The 11,087-nt window shown below is 35.9% G+C and overlaps 4 protein-coding genes across 4 annotated transcripts in view; 2 read left to right on the top strand and 2 right to left on the bottom strand.

The window, feature by feature from the left end:
• LOC105620017 (chromodomain-helicase-DNA-binding protein 7) overlaps positions 1 to 1,870 on the top strand; it is a 20,749-nt gene extending 18,879 nt beyond the window's left edge. The window contains exon 19 of the mRNA XM_012201527.1: positions 1 to 1,870. This exon is cut by the window's left edge and continues 98 nt beyond it. Coding sequence (XP_012056917.1) covers positions 1 to 1,870 — 1,870 coding nt within the window.
• Positions 1,871 to 2,971: 1,101 nt separating this feature from the next.
• On the bottom strand, positions 2,972 to 4,867 carry LOC105619917 (peroxiredoxin-6). The gene is made up of 5 exons (XM_012201431.1): positions 4,688 to 4,867; positions 4,150 to 4,306; positions 3,433 to 3,653; positions 3,280 to 3,352; positions 2,972 to 3,136 (listed from the first exon to the last, which is right to left on the bottom strand). Exons 1-5 carry the CDS (start codon positions 4,771 to 4,773, stop codon positions 3,002 to 3,004), a joined length of 672 nt encoding a protein of 223 aa, XP_012056821.1. The 5' UTR covers positions 4,774 to 4,867; the 3' UTR covers positions 2,972 to 3,001.
• Positions 4,868 to 6,040: 1,173 nt separating this feature from the next.
• On the top strand, positions 6,041 to 7,682 carry LOC105620015 (methyltransferase-like protein 4). Its single transcript, XM_012201526.1, has 5 exons — positions 6,041 to 6,298; positions 6,410 to 6,774; positions 6,984 to 7,158; positions 7,225 to 7,399; positions 7,480 to 7,682. The coding sequence occupies exons 1-5, from the start codon at positions 6,041 to 6,043 to the stop codon at positions 7,680 to 7,682; spliced, it is 1,176 nt and encodes a 391-aa protein (XP_012056916.1).
• A 31-nt stretch (positions 7,683 to 7,713) lies between these two features.
• LOC105619916 (UDP-glucose 4-epimerase-like) lies at positions 7,714 to 10,588 on the bottom strand. The gene is made up of 7 exons (XM_012201430.1): positions 10,537 to 10,588; positions 9,246 to 9,499; positions 8,991 to 9,104; positions 8,737 to 8,913; positions 8,324 to 8,504; positions 7,949 to 8,230; positions 7,714 to 7,876 (listed from the first exon to the last, which is right to left on the bottom strand). The coding sequence occupies exons 1-7, from the start codon at positions 10,586 to 10,588 to the stop codon at positions 7,782 to 7,784; spliced, it is 1,155 nt and encodes a 384-aa protein (XP_012056820.1). The 3' UTR covers positions 7,714 to 7,781.
• Between the last annotated feature and the right edge of the window lie 499 nt (positions 10,589 to 11,087).

The following is an 11,087-nucleotide window of genomic DNA, read 5'->3' as shown; positions in this document are numbered from 1 at the left end:
GGAACGCGGCAATCTTCCACACGACCTACAGAAGAGACTATCAGGTAACGAGCGCAGCAGTGTGAACAAGGGCAAGAGTCCGGGCAGACCACCTATGATGCCCAGCCCTACTAGCCAGCAGTCGGCGAGTACCGCCAATCTGGCGGCCACGTCAATGGCGTCCAGCCTCAACTTCCCGCTCGGCAATTTAAATAGCTCTTTGTTGTCGAGCTTATCGCTTGGTAATTTCGATCCAAAGAATCCGCTCTTAATGCCATTCGGCGGTCTGACGAACCTGGGCGCGCTCGGTGGCCTCGGTAATATCAGCAACTTGAGTAACATAGGTCTAACGAATTCGCTGTTTAATCTGGCCGGGTTGAATCTGCCATCGTTGGCAGGCATGGAAGCAGCGTTGAATGCGCAAGCAGCAACCAGCAGCGCGGCGGCAGCGGCAGCCGCGGCAGCCGCGGCGGATGCGAATAATCCGGTTGTGAGTTCAGCGAATAATAGTAGCAGCAAGAATGCCGGCGCAGGTTCGTCAAACATTAGCGGCAGTGGTGGAAGTAGTAGTGGTGGCGGTAGTAGCAAGTCACGTAGCAGCAAATTAGATCAGCCGTCGACCAGCAAATCTTCGGCTAGTGGTGGTCCGTCAACTTTGTCTGCTGTTTCATCTGCAAGTCTGCCGACTCCTTCGCCGTTCCCATTTCTCTTCACGAATCCTAGTCTCCTCTACACACCGCTAACATTAAGCGGCCTGAATCCGTTCTCTATGCAATCTGGTGGCGTGTCGTCGGCCTACGAAAGCCTTGCCCAATGTGGTTTGCTGAATCCACCGACATCCAGCGCTTCAATGGTGCGCAAGCCTACGTCATCTAGCAGTTCCTCTAGACAACGTGAGACTGTACCAGAATCCTCAACATCTTCATCATCGTCGTCATCATCGACAACGAAGCGAAAGGAGCCTGAAAAGAAATCTTCTAGATATCCAGTGGATCCAGCCGTAACTCTGCAACAATACACGGATATGGCGGCGTTGCATAGTGGCGAGGAGAGACGTCGCGTCGAGCAGCAACAACAACAATCGCAGCAGCAACATGAGAAGCGAGAAGCGGCAATAACGGAACAAACCGATGTGATAGCGGCGGATCTATCAGAGAAAAAGATCGAGCGGAAAAACAAAGAGCAAGATGTGAAAGAGACTCTGGAGCATTTGAGTAGAACTAGCGCCGAACTGGTTACGCGAAACATTGATGACGCTCCTAGAACCGAGAAACTGCCCAGCAGGAATCGTAGCAGCACGGATAGCAATCAGAATTCTGATCAACAGCAACAACAACGATTAACGCCATCGGCACCACCGCCGCTTGAAGTCACTCTTGAACCTGTTGCGAAAAAGATGCGCACCGAAATGGACACAAGTACGAAATCGTCCGCATCGAGTGATGTACCGACGGTGGAAATTGAACCAGTGACAAGACCGTCACAGACGACTCCGACGAAAGTAGCGCAGCAGCCTGCACAAGAGGAAACATCCAATGTTTCGCTCGTGGAAACCAAGAAGGAACCGAACGAGACGATGACGTTATCAACATCTTCGTCGACGTTTGCGAATGCGACATCGCCATCGACGCAAACTACTGGCGCGAAGAGTGACAGCGGGAAACCTGTCGCTCCAGAAACGGAAGAAGATGGCAAGGGCGGCACTAAGGCGCCAAAGAAGGCCCGTAGCGGTAAACGACTGAGTGTGGAACCACCACCAGAGCGTAAGAATCTTCGTTCGAGTGCCGGTAGACAGGCACGGGCGGCTGCGGAAAGGCAGGCGCGAATGGAGGGCGAGATGCAGCAATCTGAACAACAGCAGCAGCAAGACAGCCACGTGGCCGGTGAGTGAGTTACGGCGAAGTCCCGTCGGACTGCTGCTTCAAAACGATGAAGAACAACTACCGAAAACGCCTTATGGCGAACTGACGAAAGAAATTCGGTGGGTCAGCAATCCACCGTTTCTTTTTCAACTCTCTGATTCGACATTGCTCGCACAACGAAGATCTGTATGTAGATGATTCCCTGTTCGACACTGACAAGTGCGAAAGTGTAAGGTGTTTCTAATCGCAATGAAACGCGAGTGTATCGAAAGGGGGCTACAGACATTGGTAGAATCTACCGTAGCCTTCGATTCGGTTCTTTGTTGACGAAAAATGTATGAATAAAATGTATGGGACTCCCTCAATTTCGCGGGAGATGAATGTGTCGTTAAGCGGACAGTGTGTGACAGTGCACATTTATTGAATTGAAACAAAAAGAGAGAAATCTCTCCAATACGAAGGCTGCGATAGTATTTTATCACTCGATTTTGTGTAGTAATTAATTTTTAATTGCGTAATCATGATACAATAATAAAAGTATAGTTTTGTTAAATTTATTATCTACTATCTCTTATTGGTTTTGACCAGGGACTGTTTTATATAAAAATATATATATATACATATAGATATATATTATAAAATTGTGTATTCGCTATTGCGCATAAAGCAATTTACAAGCAAGGAATGCAAGACGGAATATAATCGTAATGTAGAGAAAAATAATTACAGTAATAACTTAATAAAAAAAAGAAAAATGTAAATATATATACAATTACGCCTATAGAGACAGTAAGCAATCGTGTACTTGAAAAAGGAAATGTATATAACGCAGTGTACTTTTAATTACATTAGGTGAAACAATAAACAGCTTCTTTCGTTGTTTGCAAATACCAAGGATTCGAATCTCTTATTTTATATTTACATGAAAAAAAAATTATTAAATTAGGCTTAAATTATCTATTAAATAATTTTAGGATAGATAGAGGAAATTATTTAAATAAAGACATGGAATAGGTGTCTTTATTTAAATAGTTAAAAATGATAAAGAAAAAGTTGAATGATTGATTTTATAAAATAATATATATTTTATGCAAACAAAATCGTTATGTGATTTGTGCAGCTTGAATTTTATTAGAATCTTTCTGTACATCGAATTTTTTTTATGCATCTAGAGGTTGTGGCACAATACGCATATATGTTTTACCGGAAGGTAACATCACAGTTTTGATATTGTTATAGGAAGATTTGGCTTCACTGTCTGATACGCTCGGATCAATCATTACATCGTCTCCTTTCTAAAATGTCGTATAAAATACATGTAAAAATTAACGTGTTAAATCATCAATGATATGTTTTGCTCGATATTTAATTATAAACAGCGGAAAAATTATCACTTGAAAATCTAAGTGAAATTTTATTTTCTCAAACCTGAACCTACCTTCCAATCTACAGGAGTCGCTACTTTGTACTTTTGCGTGAGCTGAAGGGATTCAATTATCCTTATTATTTCGCTGCAATGCAAAGTACGAAATTTTAATGATCTTATATTTACAAACAATAAATATTTAACGAAATATGAAACGTTTCTCACTCGAAATTACGACCGGTAGTGGCTGGATATAAAATTGACAATCGCATCTTTTTGGCTGGGTCAATTATAAACACAGCTCGTGCCGACATGGGTAATCCAGTCTGACTATCGACCTCTGCGGGATCCAACATTCCCAATAATGTGGCAAGCTTTCTGGCTTGATCTTCTATTATCGGATATGGAAATTCTTCACCCGTTACCTCACCGTAACTCTTTATATCCTAGAATTTTGTTTAATAATACCAATGAATATATGAGAGAAACTTATTAAATCTGATATTAAATTTTATCAAAGTGAAGTTATTAGTGCTTTCCAGCAAGAGAGTGTAAAACAATGATCATTACTTTATCTTTCACATTAGCAGACAACAGAGATGTAATGATTCAATGTCTTATACTGTCTATCTATTTCTTGCTGGAAAACATCCTAGATCAAATACATTTATCTAAAAAAAACTTACATATGTTGACTACACTGAATTAGCTTTAAAAACTGCTTTTTATAAAGCATTTAAATGCAATGTCATAGTATAATCATAACTTTGATAATGGAATACATATATATTCTACTAAATAACATGACAATATCATTGTTAGATATTTATTTAAGATATTTGTATGTTCTCTTACATTTAATATTATTTTATCAATTTCACGTCTAGCAGCTTTTAGTATGTACTAATCTAATATAAGTGACTGAATTCGCTGTGAGCAAACCTCTATCCATTTACGATGGGAGTCAACTGAATTACAGGATAATGCTATCACTTTCACACCCAATCTCTTGAATTCAGGTATTAGTTTTACAACTCGTGCCAACTCGGTTGTGCAGACCGGTGTGAAGTCATTTGGATGTGAAAATAAGATACCCCACCTGTGTATTTCAAATATTTTATACAAATTGAATAAATTGAACAGAGATCGTATTTAATAATTATGCATCATAAATTTATTGTAAACAAATGTAAAATGTATGTGTGTGTGTGTGTATGTGTGTATGTGTGTACATTCTAAATACACATTCTAAACACACATTATATACATAAATACACTTCACATCAAGTGATAAAGCACAACAAATAAACAAAATAGTAATATCTCAAGTACTTTTATTTACAACATTTCGACCGTATCTATGAATATTTCAGTACGTAGTGTATATCATTAATAATTAAGCTTTTTTTCTACACTATTCTATAGGATCACATGATGACGGAATGTCTGTCTAGGTTACAAATATTACAGAATATCTTACGAATCGCCTAGCCATTCGTGAAATCTGATCGTGCCCATCTGGGTGTCCGCTGTGAAGTCTGGAAACACTTCGCCTAGTAAGACCATAGTGTCGTGGAATGTATAATTTTATGATAAAACAAATAAAAGTATGTCACTGATGCTTCGTTAAGAAGCGCACGTCCAACTCTCAATTATCGTCAACTATATCCGTCTTCGTCGTCTACATCGAACTATAACAAATCAGGAAACAGGGAGGGGGAGGACTTTCAGTGATGTATTCGCAAAATAAATGATCATTGTTGGACGTATTCAGAGATTCCCACTCGAATAAGTATTCCTCAGATATCATTACTATTATTTTATTTCTGTTTAATGAATATTCGGTGAACAACAAGAATTAAATAATTTAAGTGGCATTCAGATGGGAAAAGTATCCATAGAAAAAGAAATATCCGAAACTTTGACTAAACTTTGATTAAATTAACATAATTAGCGATTATTTTATTAGACAATATTTATTAGACAATATTTGTGTCGGTTTGTTCATCCAAACAGAATAATTAATTTTTCATTGTTTAATGGAAAGAAAAATTAAATCAGCGATAACAAATTACATAATTAAAAATTTTACAACATGCAATCCTGCCTAAATTAATCGCCTATTAATTTAACCGCTTTAAGTCGCCATGATACGTCCATTAATATATTCTATTAATGTAGATTAAATTTAATCTCGATTTAATTTAGTCTTTATCTTTTTGTCATTTTTATGAATGAAGAAAGATAAAAAATTAAGTTAAACCAAGATAGTTCTACATTAGTAAAAAGAAGCATGAAAGTAATTGTGACGTCCCAAAATGCACCCCTGCTTTCTGATTCTAGATACGAGCCTTTGGAATGGTCCATGTGTGAGTGAAAGTGCAGATTCGCGTCATCACGCATGCGCGAAATTTTTCTCGCTAGAAAAGTGCGATAAGGAGTAAGTGATGCCGGTAAGTGATGGCGGTTGTTATAGCGACCCGTAATATGCAGTAATGTCAAAAAATTGAATTTGCATGCAAATTACGCATTACAGGCAATATAGGCTTTTTTAATCAACCTGGCGCATCTGACGCATACGTAATATCTATTTGTACATACATGAGAATAAAAAGTGAAATATGCATATATTCATATTTACAACATCAAACATATGTGTATGCATGTGTATTTATAATCATATATTTCATTCTAACTGGATTGATGATTTACGTACACCATTAAACAAATTGATATAATAGTAGATTTGAATGTCAAGCATATCATAAGAATCTGTGATAAATATTGTATGCGTGTGTGTATGTCTACTTTCCTGTGATCTTTGAGGCCAAATATGAGTCTTCTTCATATCAGTGAAGAAGGCTGGATTATCTCTCACTTAGAGTATCTCAATGAGATATACAAGAAAGTTCAAAACGAAGATGGATTTTGCACTTTAGGCTTCAACAAAATGATATTCGAGATTAATTCTCAATATTTGAGGCCAAATCAAATAGTTCAGACCATCCAGGAGTCCCAAAATAGTGCTATAATACACAATAGAAAAAAGAAGAAGCGCTCACAACAATTGCCGGAAAAAGATTTGGAGGAAGTAGGTTCAAAAATTTAATATTCATATTTTAAAATATGACTTTTAAAATACTAATGAATAAGAATTACATTTTATTTCCTTTAGTATTTCAAAATCATTTTTATACAACAGGTCGATCGTGTTAAACAAGCGTTTATTGCATTGATGTCTGCTGCAAGAGACAAAGGACTTTTTTGTCAGAATAACTTTCTTGATAACAATGAAGTAGCACGTTTGGCATCCATGAAATTTTATCAGGATACTTACTCTCTCAAAAATGAGAACCTTTATGGATCCAATGATACTGATGACGCTATTGTATCTGTGGCTCATAATAAAAAATATGTATTCCCCAAAAAATGTACATTTTATTGCTATGATGTAAGAGATATAGAAAAAAAAATGGAACTGAGCAATCAATATGATTTCATATTGTTAGATCCACCTTGGTGGAACAAGTCAATCAGAAGGAAAAAGATGAAATATGCAGAAGCTTGGTAATCTAACATGATTCTTTACATAAACGAAATCTTAATATGTTTAGAGAAAATATAATAAATTTATAAATTTAATATGTTTATGTCTAAATTTAAATAAAATTTTGTCTCCAAAAATAAATCAAATGCACATAAATAAATTGTTTTATTCCAATATGTTCCTATGTTGCATGAGATATTTAGGGAGACACGATTATATATCTTTACAGTTACAAAATGATGTACAATGAGGAATTGGTCAAAATACCAATACGAAAACTATTACATTCAAACGGTATTGTAGCTGTATGGTGCACTAATTCATCCAACCATTTGAATAGTATTTTTAACGAAATGTTTCCATCTTGGGGTATTACTTATAGAGCTAAGTGGTATTGGCTCAAGGTAAATAATATCTCAATAAAGTCAAAAATCAATGTGATAAGTATTAAATAATAACTGCTACTATAGGTGACACAAGCAGGTGACACAATATGTAATTTTAACTCAGCACCTGGAAAGCAACCTTATGAATTACTGATATTAGGGTCTGCACTGGAAAAAGATCACAAAGTAAATATCCCTGATAGCAGATTGATGATCAGTGTACCTAGTGCGGTACATTCACACAAACCACCACTCACAGGTGCGAATATAAAATTTAAATATGAGATACGTTCCACAAAATATTTGATATATTACAATAAAATTTGTTCATGTCCTTAGAAATCATAAAGGAATATTTGCCGGATGAACCAAAATGTCTAGAAATTTTTGCAAGATACTTATTACCTAGATGGACAAGTTGGGGTCTAGAAATTTTGAAATTTCAACATTTATCGCTCTATGAAATTCTGGATGAATGTAAGAAAGATGAAAGTAATGTCGACAACATAAGAAGCGAAAATGAGAGTAAAGAAGAATTATAAAATGTAAGATAAATCTATAGACATACGTAAATTATGAGACAATATGCATCGATCCTTTATTATAAATTATTTGCAAAATTTTCTCGATACAATTTGTTGTTACGATGTATTGTTCAGATGTTCAATAGTTCCGTTTTTTAATGAAGTTCGATAACCATGTGGATTCATCGTTTGCCACGTCCAGAAGTCCTGGCCTGTATTCAACATTTTATCGTTTTAGACATGATTATTTGAGATTATTCAAACTCACGAAATATATTACTTACACATTTGCTCAACGTTGTACTTTGCTGTCCAGCCTAATTCTTTTTTTGCCAAATCTGTATTAGCGTACATGGACACGATGTCGCCCTCTCTTCTTTCCTTTATAATATACGGCACAGTAGTACCAGTGACTTTCTCAAACGTTTTTATTAATTCCAATACAGTCACACCATTGCCAGTGCCTAAGTTATAAATCTTTAGCCTAAGGTGCTGTTTGTGCAAAGCATTTAATGCCGCCACATGGCCGGCTGCCAAATCCATAACATGAATGTAATCACGGACACCTGGAAAAGTATAAATCGTGAGTATAGAACCAATAATCTAAATAAAGTGTTCGATGAACTTATCATTTGATATTAACATTATCATTTCTATACCTGTCCCGTCATTTGTAGGATAATCACCACCGAATATGACCAACTCCGGCTTGTGTCTCAAAGCGACTTGAGCAATATACGGCATCAGATTTGTAAATGGTTTTGTCGGATCTTCTCCGATTAGTCCTGATCGGTGAGCACCCACCGGATTGAAATATCGTAAAGATATAATATTCCAACTCTGTTAAACGAAAGAAATCCTTAATAAAAAAATAAAATAATATGCATTAATTAGAATGTTAATAACATAATTATTTCTTCTAAAAGAGAAAGCTAAAAATAAAAAATTTATTCTTATAATCTAGAATAAATTTATATATGAGTAAAAATGAGTACATTATTTTTACATAAAATTTCAATCATTAATCTGAAATTGAAATAATTTCATATCGAGATTTTCTATATCTTCGAACCTTTTCAGCTCTGGATATATCCTTGAGCATCTCTTCAATAAAATACTTTGTTCGGCCGTAAACATTGGTGATATTACCGGTTTCATGTTCTTCCGTGATGGGTAATTCTGTAGGTTCGCCATAAACCGTACAAGAACTACTGAATACAAGCTGAAAACAGCTGGCCGCTTTCATCACCTGTAAAAAAAAAAGAATGACGCGTTGAATTGTAGAAGTGATTCGAGGAGCGCACGCGAGTAATATAATTTTCTTACCTCAAGCAGATTAATAGCTCCTATCATATTATTACGATAATAATGAAGCGGAACTTGCATCGATTCGCCGACAGCTTTAATAGCCGCGAAATGTATCACGCAATCTATTTTATGCTGTAAGTTACAAATTACTCTTCATGTGCCCAGAAAAACAAACGGTTCTCTAACTCTCTTCAACTTAACATCATATAATTACAATGGAGTAGTCTTTATAAATAGAATGTACAATATGTAATATAATAGTGAACGTAATACCTGGTTAAAAACGGTCTCGAGCTTTTCTCTGTCGAGTAAATCGCAGTTATAAAACGTAACTTTCTTCCCTGTTATTTGCTCAACTCTTTTGAGTGCCGCGGACTCGCCGTCGGTTTCTGTTACGCTGTTTGCAAAGTTGTCTATAGCCACCACGTCGTAGCCGCACTCTAGAAGCTCGACGATACAATGACTGCCGATATAACCAGCGCCTCCAGTTACGAAAATGGTTTTCCAGGCTCCCATCATCTTCTCGACTAGGAATTCAATTTTTAATTTACATTCGTCGAGACTCCTTCAAACATTATACGAAAAAATATTGATATTTTTAATTAAAATAATATTATCATTTATACAACATTTATATAACGAATTTAATTTAAAGGTTTGTGTTGTAAAAAAACAATGCATCTCTTTTATCTAAGAACCGAAATTTTGTTCTTCTAATAGGAAGATTTTATTATAAGAACATTTATATAACAAATTGTTAAGTCACTATCTATGCTTGCTTATTCGTTTATTAGTCCGAGACAAACTCAATTTAAACTCTAGGTGCATGCGGATCAGACTTTTATTCATACGGACGTACGTTTGCAAGCTGAAGTGTGCAGGTGCTTAGGACATTCACCTTCGTTCAAGTGAGCAAACAGAGTTCAAGGTTGCCGAAACACGTGGTAAATCACTGCAGCGGGAACGCGGTATATTTGCACTTCGACGAAGTCGAAAAAGAAGGAACGCATAAAGAACGTATAAAGTAAGTATAAAAAAATATTTATATAAAATTAATGTAACAATAAAATTAATATAATTAATATTAATTTAAAATCAAAATTTAATTTAGAAGTTAAGAACTTTTAAATAGTTAAATTTTAAACATTATATATATATATATCTAAAATCGAAACATGATTATATATAAAATGTATCACGAGCGTAAATTCGTTTTCGAATACATTCGTGATTCGTATATGTTCAAGAATTTTTCCAATTCATTAAGCTCGAAGCCTAACTCGCGTGAAGTCATACTTAACGGTATTCGAAATCGCACTGTTGCTCGACACTCATTCGGTCTATAGAAGTATATTTCTAATACATATTCCCAAACAGATATTTGTGTAAAATGTTTTTTTTATAGATTATAAGGCTTATTATTTAAATGAATTTGTAAATAATTTTCCAAAGGAAATTGATCATAAATAAGTCAAGATATCTTAATTTACTCATGCCTCATTAATCACCTATTGACGTGTACTTGCAATGCGAGTTGAATACTTAAGAATCTCTTTCTACGAACCTTGGCCTTTCAGAGAAATTAATCGGCGTCCTTGAGAACCGATTTTTCTCATCAGATTACGAGAGATTGTTCTCGCTCGAAGAGATTTCCTATCATTCTAGTTTAGAATTAGAATAAAGCTTAGACTTAGCTGACGCATTGTCTTGGAATTCTTTATTATCCCAAAGAATTTTTAATTGCGATATATGTAATTCGCTTTTGTTACAAGACTTAATATTGTATAAAGGAATAAAGAGATCATTACCTTAGATTAAGACTAAGTGCTAGATAATTCAACGAAGGACGCAATCAATTTCGATCCGAAGGACTACAAGGCACTTTCGCGCAATGACTGACTGCGACTCTGCCTTGAATAGTAACTGCAGAAGAACGAAGGTAGTGTATCGTGGGACGCGCGAGACATCCCCTCCTTCACGATTCCATATCGACACACTATGCCCTTCCTGCAAGCCTCGTCTTGTTCTACTCCAGCCGCCCGTTCTACGATCCTCATCTAAAAAGTTCCTCCTTCTCTCCTCCTCCTTCTCCTTTCACATCTCATGTCGTACTTT

This window comes from Atta cephalotes (genome assembly GCF_000143395.1).
Source record: "Atta cephalotes unplaced genomic scaffold scaffold00023, whole genome shotgun sequence".
NCBI lineage: Eukaryota > Metazoa > Arthropoda > Insecta > Hymenoptera > Formicidae > Atta > Atta cephalotes.
The sequence above is the reverse complement of the archived record's forward strand: the minus strand, read 5'-3'. Positions and strand labels throughout refer to the sequence as shown.